A 20,248-nucleotide genomic window follows, 5' to 3' on the forward strand; every position below is an offset into this window, starting at 1 on the left:
CCAGAGGAGAAAAACTCGTCACAGCACATTAAAACATAAATGATTTTTTCTCTCCTAAAATATAGAATTATTCTTGGTACATGCATTGAGAAAGTTTGTCGATTTCCTTGGTGCCTAAGACTCCGTGATTTTAAGTTGTTGGAGTGGTGGAGTGTTGGAGTGTTTAAGTTAAGTTGGACAATTTGCGATTTCTATGCGGTAATTACGCAGATCTAAAGCAACCATTGCTTATGGGGTACTCATAAATATAGAATTGATCTGAGAGAGTCCCAGTTGTGATCCGTGTGAAAGCACTGAGGATATGTACCACAAAACTATGGACTGCCCGCAATACGAGGAAATGAGGCAAAATCTTTTCAGTGGTATCGAATCTTTGGTTGGAGTGGTCTGACCTTTTCTTTAGATACGTCGATTTCAAATGGTAGAAATGACATGTGCCATCTAAATTATTATTTTATAGGGGAATGGTTGCATTGAGGTTTGATTGAAAGGTACATATGTAACATCATCGTAAGTTCAGTAGAGCGTGATGGATCTTCTGGGGGTGTTCCTCTTCCTCGGCTCGAGTCTCTTGTGACCTGCTAGTTACTTGGTGGTGTGTAAGGAAAAGAAAAAGAATAGGTGGATAATATAATGTCATAACCCGCACCCAAAAGAATAATCTCTTAAAAATAAAACATTGGACTTTGTAGTATTGGTAGCCCTGCTAGTGGATGAACTCTATGTTGAACTGATCGACACTAATCACTTACTGAATCTGTCTATTCTTGCTGTTTTACGTTGCAGTCACTTCAGTGTCCCGTCATTTTCAGTGAGGATAAAGAATTAACTGTTAGTAATGTGGACATTCCGTTGCCGAGAACTCTTCGTCAACAAGACAAGAGGATCTTTAGCGTCCGCACCTGGCCTATTAGGCCTTATCGGACCTTTCGATTCTCAAGATGAGAGCTGACGCACCTCCGCATACGATGGAATAGTGTTACCGCCGCAGCATTGGTGTAGAGGCGCCCCAGCCCCTAAGGGCCAAGACAACCTCGCTCTCCGCTTGTCCACTCCGAATGGTCGGGCATCCAGTCGTATGCCGCACGCAAAGGGCTAACAGGCCGAAATATATCAGCCTGTTCTCCCGCGTACTCCCTAGATAGAGAAAGCTATCTCCCAGAGTATTGGGGATTCCCATAGCCTAGAAACTACCGGATCCGCCCCGGCCGCGGTTTTGTTTTTAGTGGAATTGCTAACCACCCCGTAGATGAGCACCACCTCATTGGTTGCAAAACCTCCTGTTGAGCTCAGCCTACACCTGCCATGCGCATTCGAGGGACGCCGTAGGCCTAGCCTAGGTGATCCGATCCTTCACTTCCCCAAGGGCACCACGCCGGTCATACGCACAACAATGCAAAGCATACTCGAGTCAGAGAAACCGATTCATAACCCATTTCCGTTCGCTTACTCACGCATTCGAGAAACTATTCAGCGTAACCATCGCGTCCTCAACGCTTACACGCTGTCGTCCGGTCGCAACGTCTCCCGTGAGGCCGGGGGTAATAACGCTGGCTATACGCAAGCTTCACGAAGGTCACAGTAGAAGACAGCCTCTGTCTAAGTTCCCGCCAGGGGCGTCACCACGTACCACCACGAATTCGTTCCCAGTGTAACTAGGGCTGAGTTTGGAAGGATTAGTTACCCCGTGGTACAGATGGCCATACACCCTCTCCCGTCTATGCAGACAGGATCTGGTGCACTGGCCCTCGTGTGACTCTGCTAAGGCACCCGCCGCCCATGCCGACCCTAGGCCGACGCGGGTACAGCTTGTGCTTCAGAGAGGTTGCCTCGCCCTCTGGGCTACACCTTTATTTTGTGCCCGGTTACCCCCCCTTGTAACAAAGGGTTGGGAGGGGTCACAGGATAAAATGAAGAAACTCGGATTGAGAAAAGGGCCGTGGATGAGAGCACGAGGTGAGCCGTTTCGGGGTCTCGAGCCTCAATCCACACTATACCATCCGTCATCGCCGTAGTTCAACACATGGTGTGCCACGTCTCCCAGGGTGGGTCCCACATAAAAAGCCAAAATTAAGTGGAATTTTAGAGGATATTTAGAGATATGGTTTCAATCGCCTGAACTTATGTTTTCCCCATTAAATCTACCATTTACCCAAAGGGTCTTTAGAAGCGAAAATTCTAACAGAAACATTCTTAAAGTTTGAAGAATAAAGATGTTTCACTCGGATTATAATAAAGTCTTAAACATGAGAAAAACTTGGAATACCCGCGCACTTAAATTTTGAGGTGGTCTGTCGTGAATGATCGGTCGCGTACTAATTTATTTTCCGCTATAAGAGTACTAGTACTCACCAGCTAAATAATCGCTATGACCTCAGGAACCGACTAGAACTCAACGGGACATAAATTTGTAATTTAGATCACCTATTTTGAATATTTTATTCAACACTTTCGATCAATCCGTGTACTTTAAGTACACGCGAATAAACATGATCATTAAGTAGGCCTAAAGTAGAAATCTGAAAGATATGAACTTGTACATAAAATGTAAAATATACAAGTAAGAACAAAGTACAACAACAAAGTGAGTTTATTTAAACTTAATAGTATTTTTTGGAACGGTTCGTACATATTTTTAAAAGAAAATAATCATTATCTCAATAGCTTGTTATGAACTGCTTTCCCTGACCATATTATAATTCAATTTTTTTTTTGTTGACCAACCACATAATCACATTAATTTTTTTATTAACAAGCAAATAAGTACATGCTAAGTAAAACCGTTAAATCAACTCTATAAAAGCTCTCAATTTTTCTAGTCGAAGGTATTTTACTGCCGTTATTGTCATGTATTATAGGGAAGCAGCAGAACAACAAAATTTAGCTTAGTGTAGGGTAAATGACATGAAATAAATAGATGATTGAACGTGTCTACAGGGTAAGCATGTAGGTAAGAAAGTGAATATTCACGTGAAATCGTGTAGCCGGTGGGTTTTGGTAAATATTCATACTAGACTTCTAAATTAAAATAAATAATTTATTTTTCACCTCGTTGAATTAAAAAAATAGTTATTCAGGTATTTATTACACTATACGCGCAAAGACAAATGTACTTGTTTATGAACTGTATATATTTTTATCGTTATATTAATTGCAACAAATCTTAACGTAAATCAAATCAGACGAGGTCAGAAATTCGAGTTTTATTAAACAATGATTAATTATGATGTTTTGAAAAAAAATTCACCAAAACACTGGAAAATTATTTAATGTTAGATTAAAATTTAACTATAAAATTAACTGTATTGTAAACTCCAACAACTTTGAATTTTGAATTGAAAAATGGCAAAAAGGAGGGAAAACTCATAAGGTGCGGTTGAGGTGGGAAGTTGGTGTCCGAATGGATCGAAGTCACGATAGCTCAAGTGGCAGAGCAGCGGCGGATTTAGCCGAAGGTCGTGGGTTCGAATCCCTCTCGTGACACTGACTTTTTTTATCTCAACCAATACCTTACATAAAGATTAATTAATTGAAAGTTTTCTTTAAGTTTTAAGTCAACTATTAGTCTTTATACGTAGTTATTAATGAAATTAAACAAATAAATAAGTTTCCGGTTCTTTGTCTTTGAGTGTACGATTACACCTTTCTATAGAGAAATATGGCTCAATTATATTAAAAAAATGATTTTTTGTTGGTAGGTATAAAAATACAATTAAAAACAAACTCGGCTCTTTTAGAGATAGCTTAATTTACAACTAACGATAAATTAGACTGCTATTTTCTTTATTTTCTTTCAAATCTCTTGGTAGACCGCATGTTTAAAATTTAATCATAGACACGTCAAGGAGCGCTTTATTAAGTTTCAAAACTCGTATTTTCCCTATGCTTCGAGGCCGACGTATCCTATGTCGGGCGGCGCGTTAAAAAGAAACGAATTAAAGGCAAACAGTTGTGAAAGAAATGGAAGTGAAGGGCGATGGCACAGGTGTGACGACCGGATTAAGACATTAGACCTTTCGGCCGGTAATGACGAGGGTGCTACAGCAGATCATCCTTAATGGCCTTGGATGAAGTCTGCAAGCAGGGCTCTTCTGACGCCATTTTTATACCTTTATAAAAATTTATTTATTTAAAAAACTTAAGTATATATAAATAAATTAAGTCAATTAAAATATATATATATATATATATATATATATATCACGATTAACACAAGACCGATAGTTTGTTTTCTACATTTTGATTTTTTTATTAACCTTATTACACAAGGAATTTCATATTAGGAAAACGGAAACAATTATTGGAAAGGAAAACGGCAGACAAAACTGTAGTCGTTGCAATTGGTGGTCATAGTTTGTTCCTGATCGGCTTTTACTTGCTGTACATTTCTGGCAGACTGGACATTACAAACTGATCGGTTCTAGTTTCAAGTCCCGCTTTTGTTTTTGGTATTTTAGAATAGTTATAGTAGTAATAGAATGGTATTGTAGAATAGTTAAGTAATTGTCATATCGCGAATTTCTGAAAAAGTGCCACATATACTGACAGATACAGCGTACAATAAACCACGGCTAGAAATCAGGATGTGTTTATTTTCTTAAGAATAAATATTACATAAACTCTTGAAAATAAAATAAATTGTATATTTATATTGATAAAGGTAATCGAATTACTATTTCTCTTTGCCATTTATGAGTTAATTTATTTGCGCTCTTATGGTGATTTATTTGCTTCTCGATAAATTAAAAGTCAAGATGCATTTTGTTGTTTTCTGTTTATCACATCCTTGTAATGTTTACTACTATGTCGCATTTATATCAGAGAGACGCGAAAGCAAGAGGAAGAAACTTAAAAAAGACAGTACCGGATAGAAATAGTGAAAAATTGAAGCGATGGATTTAAATAAAAAAATTATAAAGGTATTACAAATAAAACTGTATAAAACAAAAATATATAAAACAAAATGTAAACTGGACGGTATTGTCTACTTCTAATCACATCAGACAGCAAGAACATGTACATTGAATAGAAGAAAATATGTACATATACCTACATAAGACAAATTTTTGTCCACCCACTCATCGCTCACTCAAACATTTCTCCTCTATAAATCGTTTTGTATATAGTTCTATCTATCTGTATGTCTATATTTCTATCTATCTATCTATCTCTATTCCTATCTATCTATCAATCTTCCTCTCTCTCTTTCTCTCTCTCTCATTCTCACTCACTTTCTCCCATTCTCTATCTCTATCTTTCTACAAATCTATTTTTATACCGTTCTATCTATTTATCTTTATATCGTTCAGCCTATCGGTCTATCTGTATTTCTGGCTATCTATTATAGTTTTTCTACTTTTTCTATATATTGTTCTATGTATCTATCCGTACATCGTTCTATTTATCTACGTATCTACTATCTGTATGTTGTTCTATTTATCTATCTATCTATATGTATATCTTTCAATCTATCTATATTTATATCTATCTATCTATATTGTTCTACCTAACAATCTATCTGTTTTTTTATCTGTCTGTATGTATATTGTTGTATCTTCCTATCCGTATATTCTTCTATTTATCTTTCTACCTACCTATCTGTACATCGTTATAATTTTCTGTCAATGTATCTATCTCTACATTGCTCTATCTTCCTCCCTATGTATCTATCTGTACATTGATTTAACTAACTATCTGTAGTTTGTTCTATATTTCTATCCCTAAAATTGTGCCTACTTATCTTTCTACCTGTCTATCTGCATATCGTTCTAACTTTCTGTCTATCTATCTGTCTGTGCATTTTTCTATCTATCTACCTAGGTATCCATCTGTACGTATATTGTTCAGTCTATCTATGTCACTTTCTATCAATTTATCTCAATTGTTCTATCCATCTACCTATGATATATCGTTCTATCTACCTACCTATGTATCTGAATTTCTATCCATCAATATATCTACTCTTTCTTTATCTCTCTGCGTATGGTTCTACCTTTCTGCGCATCGTTCGATCTCTCTCTCTCTCTCTCTCTCTCTCTCTCTCTCTCTCTCTATCTATCTATCTATCTATCTATCTATCTATCTATCTATCTATCTATCTATCTATCTATCTATCTACCTATCTATCTATCAATCTATATATCTCTATTATACTTTATTTTATAGAATTTGATATCAGTTGATGCATTGTGAATCTAGTTTGCAGTTAGTTTAGAATGGGTTGAAAACCATGATATTATATTTATTGAAAAAGTATTATTGATTTTTGTTTATTTTTGTCGCCATTGGTTTCTTTTAAGCCTTCCCATGGGATTTATTTATTTATTTATATTTTTAATTAAAAGCTCAGGTGATAGGAGACATGCGATGTCTCGTCTCGATTTTTGTTAAATTAATAGCTTTAGTTGTTAGACTGGCATGAATATTTTTTAAAGATTTCCCCTCATATTAACCACCGTAATCACTAAAAACGTTGGAAATAGTAGGTGTTTATTAAGTTGTATTTTGCTGCTCAATTAGTCCGTCAAAGACAATGTTCTGGACAGCCTATAATCTACACCTAACCGCTTAGAAAAAGAACGAGTCAAAAATTCGGATGAGAACGATGAAAGCGGCGAGATTACGCGATGCCTAGATGACCAATAATGATGAAGAAGCTTACACGGATAGTTTTTTTGTGTTATATATACACTGGCATAACATTAAAATTGAGATGGTGGACGTTTCGTCGTAGCTTTGTTATGAGATATTTCCTGTCAAATAAAACGGTAGCTAATCGGCGGCTGGCGATTGCATCCACTTAAAATCCGAGATATAATGGCTTTTTTAAACACAGGCCATCAGTGGAATGCTCTTTTACAAAGAGAGAGAGAGACGTTGACCGTTTTCGAATAACACCTTTCGTTAATATTTTGTAAATTGATTTTTCCGCCCGGCTAAGAGCAATTGCCCCAGGCCCACTTTGCTCTCTGCTAAACAATTTTTAGTATTTATAAGGCAATTATGGTATATCCACCGCTAAGATTTATGCCGCGTTCATTTCCACTGGGCCGGTCTTATGGGAACTACTTTTTATGCGGCAACTCGGGAGCCTGACTGACAAAAAACCCATAGGGGGAATTAAAACCCCTCTTGTAAAAATGCCAGGTTTTAAAGGATTTACGAGACTGCTTTGATCCTAAAATAAGGGATGGATGTTACGATCCCCGTTATAGGAATAGAAAACTGACTTCACCTTCATGCAACACTGTCATATTTAGGGTTGATTCTAGGTGTTGGACTGCGAGTCGGTGAAACTCAGGCTGAACCGGGGGTCACTTATTGGGTCCGTTTTTACTGAGCAGTTCAACAAACCCGCGAGTGAAGACGGACCCAATAAGAGGTTCAATGCCGTTTCAGCATGACTACCGTATTTTCCTAAATCACATGGAAATATATTTACACTGATATTATAAATCACATGTATAGGTCCAATATACATAAATAAACACAAACATAAAAGGTTAAATTATCATAGAATATAAATAAATGTATAAAAAAGTTTTCAATTTTTTAAAAACTATTTATTTTTATTTTTATTTACGTCATAATAAGTCGTTATTATATTTAAGAATCACTTTTTTCAATGTTGATGGCTTACAATGTCATTTGCGGATTGTGCCAAAGGGTGAAGTTTGATCATGCTAAAAAGATAACTTTATTTCAAATAAACAACTTTATAAAATCAAGAAATAAGCTCGTCTAGTTTTGGACTTGCCACTTTCCTATTTTTGGTCTTACAATTGTTTAAACAGTTTGTTTGGCAGGCATTTAAAAACGACAGAAATTTCAACGTGCAAACGATTTTGCTGTAATTTTCGAATTCTGCATGCATTTCTTCACGACTTTCAAATATAATTATTGTAATAGAACAATCACTCACTCAACAATATGAGTTAAACTTCAATTTCTTGCTCCTAGATAAAAATATTTTGTTCAGCAAATGCTTAAAAATTGTCAAATAAATAAAATACCTAATTAAAAAAAAAAAAAAAAAGCCTTTTGTCGTCTCGTACAATTAAGTAAACTGGCGAAGGCGATATATTTGCAGATTGATATAGAAAGCCAAACATGTTCTTTTTTAGTTGATTGTTGAGTGCTGAGTCAAACATGAGTTTTTAAGTTCTAGAAAACAAAAGCGAAAGCTTAAACAGAATCAAATGTTATCCCAACGGAGCACAAATATCTAATCATTTGTTTCCTTCACATCGCTTGTTTATTGTAGCGTCTTTCGTTTTCCTTACAGAGAAATGCCCGACAGCCAAAATTTAAAAAAAAAATACTTCCAGCAAAATTTTACTTATCCGGATGACCAGTGACGACAAAATGGCTAGATATGATACTGATTCTGCAAATATATGTCGTAGATTTGAAAGAAAGGCAGATACAATCCCACTTCTGATGTCGTAGATTGAGAGAAAAAATGGCAGAGCAGAGAGGGAGGGAGAGAGAAAAAGAGAGAGAGAGAGCGAGAGAGAGAGAGAGAGAGAGAGAGAGAGAGAGAGAGAGAGAGATGGATATATCGGAGCGTTGATTATTCATCACCATCGGTTTTTCTTCCGAATCCGTTATTGGGGCAATAAAACAAGTAATCCTTGTCTTCAAATTTTAACACAACCTTTATTAACCAAAACCCAAAGTCGAAGCCAGACATTCTCCGACCAAAACTCGCTCACACCGTAGTAACTAACTTTAAACTGTAACTGACTCATACCCACTGTCAAGTGTCAACTCCACTCAACTAGTCACTACTCTTGTCAACCACTGACTACTTACTACCCTTTTCATAGCACCGGCTATTTGCAAACCTACCCAGAAGGCTGTGCGTGGGGCGTTCATCCCCTTGCAGCTACCCTGTGTCTTCAAATTTTGCACGCTTGAGCTGTACGCTGGAAGGAATTTTCGACCAGTCCACGAAATATGTTAGTTACAATTTTACAAATCCTCATTTCAATTGTTCAATTGTTCATTGATGTTATGTATATGTTTAAAAAAAAAATTTTTTGTTTTTATTCAGTTCTCAGTGACTCGGTGTAATAGTTGAGTTAATTATAGGTTTAGTTACAGTCTTGAATACATTATTTCATTATCCGTTTAATTTTATATTGTTTTAATAATTATCCGGGCGTCGGTGGCCGCAACTGGTTTAGCCGTTGACACTTATCACTCTAAGATAAAGGTCCCGGGTTCGTATCCAGCGGCCCTGCATCTAAATCCGATATCCTTACGAATAGGTTTTTTTTCAAAAACACCGTACCCCGAGTATTCATATAACCTCGTAGTTGAAATACCCTCGTAAAAAATAATTATTGTTATTATATATAGGAAATTGTTGTCAAGCTTTTGTCTTGTTTTTCAATCCAAGGGATTGCATTGATGTGTGTAGCCTAATGAAAAGATCTTCCATATATATGTATGATAAAAGGTAAAGCATATGTTCATCCGGCTTAAGTGTTTTACACCATCGCTTTGAAAGTGAACTTTAACATAAAACGGGAAGACCGAAATTACCACATATTGTTTGAAAAATAAATGGAAAAGAGCGAAAATACCCTGATAAAAATTGGATATAATAAAAAAACAGAAATCGTTATCTGTAAAAACCAGCGATTCTCGGCTGCCTTATGAAGAAAAATTACATACTAAAAGCGTTCATTAGGAGCCGCATGATTATGATAATTGAGCAGAAATTATAATGATTAAAACGTATACTAAAAACAAAGCCTCCTTGAAAAGTTAATCCAGATAACAGCTTTTGCCGTAAGATTTTCTAAGAATAAGAGATTTTCCCTTTGGAAAACCTTCCGCACGCATCCGCCAAAATTAAATAACGGTAAATAACGAGGGGCTTATTTGTTTCCGCGTGTTCACCATCACGAAAGCGTCATTGAGCAGAGTTAGTAGGACGGCATTATTACAGAAAGTTTCGAGTTGCCGGTCTCCTGAGTGTCATCGCCCAAAGCCTATCTTCATTTCAGGCTAATCATTTTCTTCTACACCCTCGCAATTCATCGATTATAGTGGATAATTCCAACTTTGCCATATAATTAATTATTTGACTACAATTAAAATTTTACAGAATCTTAATTTTTACTATTGTATTAAAAACAAAATTGTTCATTCCCACATATCATTGAACACTTCATTTTACAAAATATCATTTAATTTTATTCGTTTAACATAATGACAGAGATATAAAAGTACGTGTAATTACATTTAGCATCAGGTTAAGGACGATTATGTCATAACTGCACCTGATTAATTAAATTTGATTATTTCTGTTGACGTTACAAAAAGTTTCATTTATATTTGATAATATAATCGACTAGAAAAACCTCTCTTTATACAACACCTGCATATGTGTCACACCTAGTTGATGGGTACAATTCCATAGCTCCATCCACGTGCAGGAATGCCACCCGATCTTTTCAACAGATCAAAATTTACATTTTCATAGAAAAAATATAAAACCAGAAGTTAACAATAAGCAGACTAAATTCAACTCTCTCCTTAGGCTAGAGAATTATAAAAGAAAATTTATATAATACAAAATAAATATATAATTTATAATTGGATTAAAGAAGTATTTTCACAGAAGTAGAATGTTTTGATGGGTAAGTAAAAATACACAATTTTCACCTTTAGAATAATAACAATCTTCATTCAGGAATTACAATATCACTACTTACTTACATAAAGACTTCTAGGTTCGTGTCTACTTTCTTAACAGCCCACAGTCCGATCATATTAACGTAAGGATGACAGTTTTGTTGACTCAATAATTTAGTTCGAAAATAAACCAAGAAATCAACTTTGTTTTGGAAAATTTTGTGAGTACATATCATGATGAATAACTAAGCAAATAATACGTATGTTAGCAATAAATAATATGTGCCGTAAATAATTTGATTTTTCATTTTTTTCACTAATATTACTATTCAATACTGTTGAAGTAATGTATCACAAAATGGGGCTGAGGCTGCTAAAACCGCGATCTGGCTCTCTGGCGATAAAAACATAAAAAAGTGACAGCGTCGATGGGTTGGAAGGGTAGTGAAGGTCTTACGTATCTAGTGCAATGACGATAGATTGTCCACGGAGTATCTGACTCGTAAAAGTGGGATCATCCACACCCGATTAAGAATAGGCTATGCGAGGTTAACACATAGAACTTATTTTTTTCCTCTTTTTGCCATTTTTAAATCGTATAATCGGATTGGGTTCTCAGCGACTTATGAATTGGCCACGGGGAGCAGTTTCGTGAAGTGATTCTTTTTTACTTTTTAAATATTAATCTATTTACGTTTTCGTGGTCAATTGACCAAGTTACTTCTTTCAATTAATTAATTATTCTTTCTCTTGGTTGAGATAAGGTTATGTGATAGGTCGATAGTGTAGTCACACATCCGCTAGGGTGTAGGTAACCAACATGGCAGCCATGAATTTAACAGCTGTTTTTTGTTTACACGTATTTTTATTCTTAATCAGACGAATACATTTCTTTTGTTAATTTCTGACCTATCCTTATACTCTCATTCATAGTGGATACATTTCACCTATCCTATAAATTAGCTGCCGGTAGTCGTTAGTATACAAGTTAGGCATGTCGGCAGGAATTGAAGCGTGTCATTTGTTATTACTTTTTGAATGCATAGTTCATTTTAAGAGTAAGTAAGAGTTTATTAATTTTGCTTTTTTACTAATTTTCGGCGACTTATAATTTAACACAAAAGAAAATCAAAACAAACAACAAGCCTTCAAGGACTGTTATAGCTTTATTTTTGGTTCTTACTTAATCGCAGCATTGCGGAAAATTTAACTTTTAACATGCTAAGAAAAGAAGGGGGCGTTCACGATCTTCCTGGACATTTCTCTATTCGAGTTAATACGAGTTAACATCTTACAAACATCGTGAATACCCCTAGTGTTTTGGACTAAAGTGAAATTTGGACATAGAGAAAAGGAATGTGACAGACTGCTTTAACAAAAGTGATAAAAGCGAGATCTTGTTGATTCTCCTTCAGCTATATATCTTTATTCTTTAAAATATATACCGTTTAAAATTTGACACTCCTCACGGTTTAAAACCGTCTAAGGGTACATACTGGACGTGAATGTGACAGAAGTAACAAAAGAAAGTGAGAAATTGCTTCGTTGATTCGTTGGAATCTTATTTCAAATTAATGGTACCCAGCATATCCAAATATTTAGTTCCTTTTAATGTTAAGATTAAAAAGAGCTCTTCATCAGCGGATTATTGGCTGAATGAGTCGTATATCTGTCGCAAATCAGGCAGAGTAACGGGAAAGGGGTTGCGCGATATTGTGCGGTTGAAAGGCGGCCGACACCCCTCGGAATGCGGGGGAAACTCGCCGACTGTGAAGTAACCAGGGTTTCATACGGGCCCTGATCACGTGGGAGTCGGGCCCAATGGAAAAAACGGGCCGTGGCGACAAAGGAGAGCCAACAAAAGGCGACAATGGAGATTGAGACGTCAAGACGAGGACAAGGCAGTTAATACAATATATTAAATTATAGCAGCCGTGAAAATCAATTTTGGCCGCTCCCCAATGCTCCCACGCCTCGACGGACTTCTCGGCAACATTGTCGACGGATCCGACTCGCTACCGAGCCAGGAAAAACAAATTAAAACACCCTCGTGATTGACACCTAACAAACAGCCTACGCTTTCATCGCTTAATTATCCAATTTTCCTTGGAGAAAATCATAAAATGTTGTGTAAAATTCTTACTTTCTATGCCTGAATGCTCTATACATAAATTTTTACGCTCAAATCAACATTGCCATGAAAAACTGCAAGGTACATACTAATTACATAATATAAATATGTAAAAAAGTTTTTTGGTATTATGTCAATTCATTCTCTCCCTCGAAAAGATTGACTTTAGGAAATTCGTTCACAAGTACAAATTATGTATCCGATCGTCAGTCGAGTCAAGCAATTCCTGTCTTACAGGAGGACATAAGGTATACCCGTTCCGTGTCCTGGGACAAAGGTCAAACCACCTCACAATACTTTTTTAATACTATTTTAATTTAAAAATTATGTGCCGGGATTTGAACCCAAGACCTCTAGCGTGGCAAATATGAGTAGGACTAACTTCTCTGAAAACACATGGGAAGACAGGCGAGACTGCTAGGTAATTACTATTGATGTTTTAACCATAAAATAAAAATAAAAATGTAAATTATATGAATTACCAAAGAAAAAAAAAAAGAAAAAACAGCCCGAATGTAGATGAAAACATGTGAAATAAATTAACCTGCATAAAATTACGCGTCTCTTTGTCAAACAATATTTTAAAGAAAATCCTTTTTAAGTAAATTTAAAAAAAAATCATTATTATTAAATAATTACAGTTGTAACCACACTGACTATCTAAAATTGCAAAAGTGGACGAGAAATGTGTTTCATTTTCAACATTTTTTATACAAGAAACAGTCATTTTTTACATATTTTAAATTTAATATTTTTGACTCTTTACTTAAGAAAAGAGAAGATAATACGTATAAACCATCTCACAATACTTTTTTAATACTATTTTAATTTAAAAAGTATGTGCCGGGATTTGAACCCAAGACCTCTAGCGTGGCAAATATGAGTAGGACTAACTACTCTGAAAACACATGGGAAGACAGGCGAGACTGCTAGGTAATTAATATTGATGTTTTTAACCATAAAATAAAAATGAAAATGTAAATGATATGAATTACTAAATAAAAAATAGAAAACACAGCCCGGACGTAGATGAAAACATCTGAAATAAATTAACCTGTATAAAATCCACGCTTCTCTTTGTCAAACAATATTTTAAAGAAAATCCTTTTTAAGAAAATTAAAAAAAAATTATTATTATTAAATAATTACAGTTGCAACCACACTGACTATCTAAAATTGCAAAAGTAGACGAGAAATGTGTTTCATTTTCAACATTTTTTATACAAGAAACAGTCATTTTTTACATATTTTAAATTTAATATTTTTGACTCTTTACTTAAGAAAAGAGAAGATAATACGTATAATTTTGTTTCCTAGAAAAATGTATATTTAATTACACACAAGTCCATATCACTGCCATCATTAAACTACAACAGTTGCCATAAAATAATTTATTATTTTTATTATTATTATTAAATTAAGTGTTTAAGAAAATTTTCATGCAATTATGGTTATAGTTTCTTCCAATGGAATAAATTTTTTCTCTTTGTAGTAATTTATACAGAATTCGGTTTCAAACATCTTTTGTCCAATTTTAACGTTACAATCTCGGTTAATTTTAAATATTTTGCATGCAATTATTTATTAGGTACGTAAGGTAATACATTTGGGAAAGAAAAAACCACGTGTTTAGGTAAATCGGGTAATACCATTATTTTTCTCGCTGTGAAACACAACGGCATCCAAGTCATTGGTCGATAAACATCCATTGCTGAAGGGTAAGAGATGGATGGCGGTCTTATTTTATTTTTCAACCACGGAACGTCCAATTATAGACGAAGTTATAGTTCTATTAACTTTAATTACAGTCCTTTTATGTTACGAATTGTCGGCCAACTATAGCTTTTGTTCGCAGCTTAAAATAAAACAAATTATATTGCAATTTTTTTCATTCGAAACAGTTTTTTGCGGAATTTCATCTTGGATTTTTACCGGCGTGAATAACATAAATATATTTGAGATAAGGGCGATTTTTGATTGTAGAGAATGGAATACATGTCAGAGAGAACCTGTATGAGTTAATCAAAACAATTGAAGTTTTCCTATTTTACGCATTGTTTAATTGTTGCTGTAATCACGTTCACCCAAATTTTTTGATATTATGGTACTCCTACCATTTTATTTTACACAGAATTAGTAAATATAATAACGTACGGATATAATACTTTGCGATAACAGATCTGGAAAAAAAGCAAAATTGAAGACTTCCGCCAGTTGAATCGTTACATTTCGGCTCTTATTAAAGTCATTTATGACACGGCCCGCAATTATTTCATGCTACTAAAAAACATTACACCATTGTTTTATGTAATTTTAGTTTCTTATCATACACATTGTCTAATCTGGCAAAGGTTATTTAGCTAATAAATCACGTTTTAAAAATGTAATACTAGGTTACTATTTACAAATATCCTTGGGGAAAAGACATTATTCCATCCTTGAAAATAAACAGAATTTTTATTGATGCTTTAATTTGTTATATTTATAATTTATATGTATTCGCAACGAGAAAAAAGTCACTAGTATTGGATTTTGTTTTTTTATTTCAAACAGTTTTTTTACTACATGTATGTATTTTTATTTTTATATTAACGACAACAGACATATTTGAATGGAACCATATTAAACCATATCAGAAATTCATGAGTTTTAATAAGAATTATTTAATTTTGATGGTTTGAAAGAAAATTCACCAATTCACCGGAAAATCATTTAGAGATTGAACAAACTGTTAGTTAAATTTTAAAATATCGCTAAAAGATTTTCCCGTATTTTAAATATAATTTAATGTTTTTCAATGTAAACCAAACTAAATGAGATTAGAAATTTATAAGTTTAACAATTGTTTAATTATGATGGTTTGAAAGAAAATTCTCCAATACACAGGAAAATCATTAGTGACAGAATAAAGTGTTAGATAAATTTTAATATATTACTAAATGATTTTCCGGTATTTTGATTGATTTTTTCCAAACAATCTTAAATAAATATTTTTTACTAAACATCATGAGTTTTTGATCTCGTTTAATTAGATTTATATTAAAATAATTGTGTTGTAATTAAAGTAACGATAAAAATATACAAATATAGTTTGAAATAAACCACAAAATATGGATGGCCGGTTTTTGTATTTCGAGGAAAATATTTTCCAGGAATAAACTATGTGTGAAAACTGCACCGGATAACTAAACGTCGAATATTCGAAAATTTCTTTACCTACTTTCCAAAAAAAGCATACTAATTGGGAAAATTAAACCATCTGTAGAAAGATTTTTAAAAAGACAAAAAGATATATACTTGATTTTTATTTTAAGCTTTTATTTATACAAAGGGATTTCCATTCTTTATTATTTTAACTATTCCAAATGTTGGATTTTTATTATCTACTAATGAAACATAAGACATTAGTATAGTAGAAATTGATACCATTTTGCACAGTAGTACTTCAGTTTAGAATTTTTTAAGGTGGAAACAAAAATCAAGATGGATATCGATAAGGGTTATCGGTGATATTAAGAATGCAAGTTTGATTTGTAACCGGCTATAATTTATCCGCCACATCTATAAGCCACCATCTTAGAAGTCTAAGCGTCTCATACCGAAATTTATTTGTTTAGTAATGTCATTACGATTCAATAGCTCATGGGAAAACTGATGATTTAGTTTAGAAAGAAACTATTAAAAGATTTTTTTTGTCGTTTTTGAGAAATCAACAGCACGGAAGATCTTCACACAAAAGTTTCAGTTAAACGTTTAATTTGACACTATAGTTTTGAGATAAACGAATTTAAGAAAAAGTTGGCGGAAAATTTTAAATTAATTAAGGTTTTTAGTAGAGATAAAAAAGTCAGTGTCACGAGCGGGATTCGAACCCACGATCTTCGGCTAGATACGCCGCTGCTCTACCAATTCTACCTCTAGCTACAAACCTTAATTAATTGAAATATATTAATTCGTCAAGTGGACCACGAAAACTAGTGGATTTGATAAATTTAAATTTACACTAGGTCTAGAAAAGCCATAATTTAATTCGATAGCTTACCTTACTATTTTTACTTTTTTAGATTTGTTAGTAGACTGCAGAATCCAGTTAACTCACCTGAACCTGAAAGCGCATAACATTTTAATAGTAAATACATGCATTTCCTCATAACTTTAAAATGTAAAATCTACTTTAAAAGTCTCATTTCTATTTTTTTAAATAATTATTCCAATAAGTAACATGTTAGGGTAAATTATAACAAATTTAAGAAACTGTAAAGAGTGTCGAGACTATTCACTGATAGTGCTCCATCTAACATGAAAAAATTATTTGATTGATTAGCATTTAGTCAGTTTTTCACTTAATTTCGCCGCTATTGTTACTGTTCAGAAGATCTCTAGGCCATCGTCTATTTAGTCAGCGGGTAGGGCTGGATGGAGTAGGCGGGACGAGAGTTTTTAGTTTGTAGTGTTTCGAAGATTTTTATAAAATTTACGGTAACGGACTTAATTTACTTCGTGAACAACCGAATCATTGAATCTTTGTACCTAGTTTCATTTCTGACATAAAATGTAGCGTCGGGAATTTTTCGCAAAATTTTTGAATGAGCGGTTTGACTAAGATAGTGGTCGAACGCTTGAACGGACCCACAGTCCGTTGTCCATTTTGGTTTTATTATGGAGTTGTAAAACAGTCTTTTGTTGAAATAACTAGGATAGTCAGTTCTTATCGTTTAAGCCATGAGTTGAATCCCCGATCTTTACACGCGGTTTTTTGTACTATTCAAACGCGTTTTGGCATTGCGCCATCTTCGGTGAAATACTCTCCTACATTTGTGCAGTTCAACAAGCCCGAGAGTGAAGACGGACTCAATAAGTGAGCCAATGTCGATTCACCATGAGATCTACGACGCGCTGACCATCACGCAGTATCAGCATTACTTCAAAGACCTACTCGTCCCTAACGTGTTCAATAGGGTTTAAGTCGGAACTACATGCTGGCCACTCCAAATCGTAGATTTTAGTACGTTAGAAGTAGAATAGAATAGTACGTTAGAAGTAGTGACCAATGATCCTAGCGGTGTGGGACCTTGTCTTGTATAAAAATAAAACCGTCACCAGTAAGTGGCATATAAGGAACAATTTCCCGGATAACACATCTTCAATGCATCGCGCAACTGTTAGGAAACCTTCGATGAAAATCAAGTTTGTCCGACCGTCCACAGAAACACCTGCCCAAACCTCTTCTCCAAACCATCTATGGGCAGTTATCAGACCTCAAACAAAACCTTGACTCAACGAAAAACAAGATTTTATCCATTCTTGCTGTTAGTTCAATTGATGTGATTTATTGCAAAAATTAACCACATGTTCTGTGCTTTGCCATAAGTTCGGGACCAGTGGCAGGCTGTCTCGCATTAAGCCAGCTTCTGAACGTCTTCCTCATACAGTGAGTAAACTTACATTAACATTTCTACCTTGTTGAAGTTGTTGCTTGATCTCGTTGCTCGTGGGAGAATGTCGATTATGGAGTACATTAAAAATCATAAACCGATCATCACTGTGAGATGTGATACGGTTTCGACCTGATCCATGCCTACTTGAGTAACCTCCAGCATCTTGGTAGCGATGGAAGACCCTTAGGGCAGTTGTTCTGAGTGGTTGAGTATGTTAAGCACCCTGACCACATACCTCGACTTGTTCCACCTTCCAACAAATGCTTTGATACTAGCCGAATCCTGTACCGCTTTAAACTATCACTCAAACAAATTTGAAAATAAAAATGGCACAACTTAAAAAATCAAACCACCGGAACGTTAGAAAGAACCTTTAAACAAAACGACAAATAAGAGGTTGACTATTCAAAAATTATTTGCAAAACTCAATTGTAAACACAAGTGGAAGATTTTATCTGTGTTTTATTTACCTCTAATCTTTTAAAACGGACCATATATTGCTGTAAGATAATCAAAGGAGGATTGTCTAAGGGATAATTAAAATACTAAGGGGTGGCCACTTTTTTGCTCAGTATATACAAATGTGAACAATTTTATCTATACATTTTTTAACTTGATTTATCTTTAAATCTTTTTTTATTTGATTAATTTTAAGAGCACAATATTACTAGGTACTTTTTCCTTTCGAAATCCTGTTTTTGAATTGTCTTTTTGGCTTTTAAGTAATTTACATTGCCTTAGTCATTGATTTTTTTATATTCTGTTCCTTCATCAGCGTTATCTTGTTAAAACCGGCTATCAAAAACTTCCAGTTGTTTTTATTTATTATTAAAAAAACTTGCCCTCCAGTAATCAATTCTATAGAAACCATTATTTCATTCGATCTACGGGTTTTAAAAGTTGCTATTGTTAAAAATACATATTTTTCAAAGAGATTTCTTTTTTGAAGTCAGTTAAAAGAATGTTAAATAATCCGAAATATTAGTTTTTTTTGTTTACATCATAAATAATTACAAGTACCCAATCGACGGGGCGAATGAAAATTATTGGAATATGATTGGTAGCCACCCGGAATAGTTGTTTCCTATTAGATATAATCTTGATTCACAGCTTAACGATAAGTAATTTGTTCAACTCATTTTTTCCTTTGCTGGAATCGTAAGAGATTGAATCTCACTTTGTTTTGCTTTCAGAAGTAAAATGTATATTGACCTTTGTTTTTGTAATGTGATTATCATGGTTGTTATACCATTGGGAGTTATCTACAACCGTAATTTGGTCTTTGACGGACTTTTACGGGCTGTCGTTGTTGGTTCGGTTAAAGTTCGGTTAACCCAAAATGTTAAATAAAGACCCGTGGTGTTAGTATTGATTTAACCAGGTGGGAATTAAAGGTCGCTATTAATCTGAAATAAATGTGCTAGGAAACTGTACGGTCACAGGATTCGGAACCGGTCAGGAGATTATGGCAATAAAGATAGGGAGTTAGCAAGGCCCGACGATCATTAAATTCCGGGATCCGCCGGGGATCACGGAAATCTTTTACGCGTTAGCAGGCACATCGATAAATACGGCGATTTACTCCGGGAGGCGTTGGCTCGAATTGGTGGGCTATTTTTTGCTGTCGGATTGAAAATTCATCGTGGAGCGGAAACGAAGAACAACGACAAATACGCATATGGCACTGCCTGAAATTAACCGTTCAAAGAAATAACGTAAAAAAATATTGAAAAGTTACTTATTTACCCGTCAACTGGGATTAGATTATCTGAAAACGCATACTGTTTTGAGTGATATATGTTCCTGAACATTGAGCCTTTTAGGTAAAAGATTATTCACGATTACGACCAATTCGTCTATAATATTGCAGGTTATCACATTGAGGAGGTAGGTATACTATCACGGATCTCGGGGTTGGTTTTAATAAGAATTGTGATTTTCGTGACCACATCCATGCCATTAGGAATGAAGCGTTTAAAAATTTAGGACCCGTACTGAGGCAAACTGTTGACTTTAAGAACACTTTGGCAAT

The 20,248-nt window shown here is 34.6% G+C and overlaps 1 protein-coding gene across 2 annotated transcripts in view; it reads right to left on the bottom strand.

Moving 5' to 3' along the window:
- LOC106673956 (homeobox protein unc-4-like) overlaps positions 1–20,248 on the bottom strand; it is a 94,239-nt gene that overhangs the window by 50,396 nt on the left and 23,595 nt on the right. The window contains exon 2 of one of the 2 annotated variants that reach the window (XM_014406360.2): positions 16,878–16,883. The exons of the other annotated variant lie outside the window; for it this stretch is intronic. Within the exon in view, the coding sequence (XP_014261846.1) occupies positions 16,878–16,883 (6 nt within the window). The remainder of the gene's footprint in view (positions 1–16,877; positions 16,884–20,248) is intronic. 2 annotated transcript variants of the gene reach the window in all.

Source organism: Cimex lectularius, unplaced genomic scaffold (genome assembly GCF_000648675.2).
Source record: "Cimex lectularius strain Harlan isolate CLEC.00 unplaced genomic scaffold, Clec_2.1 scaffold6, whole genome shotgun sequence".
NCBI lineage: Eukaryota > Metazoa > Arthropoda > Insecta > Hemiptera > Cimicidae > Cimex > Cimex lectularius.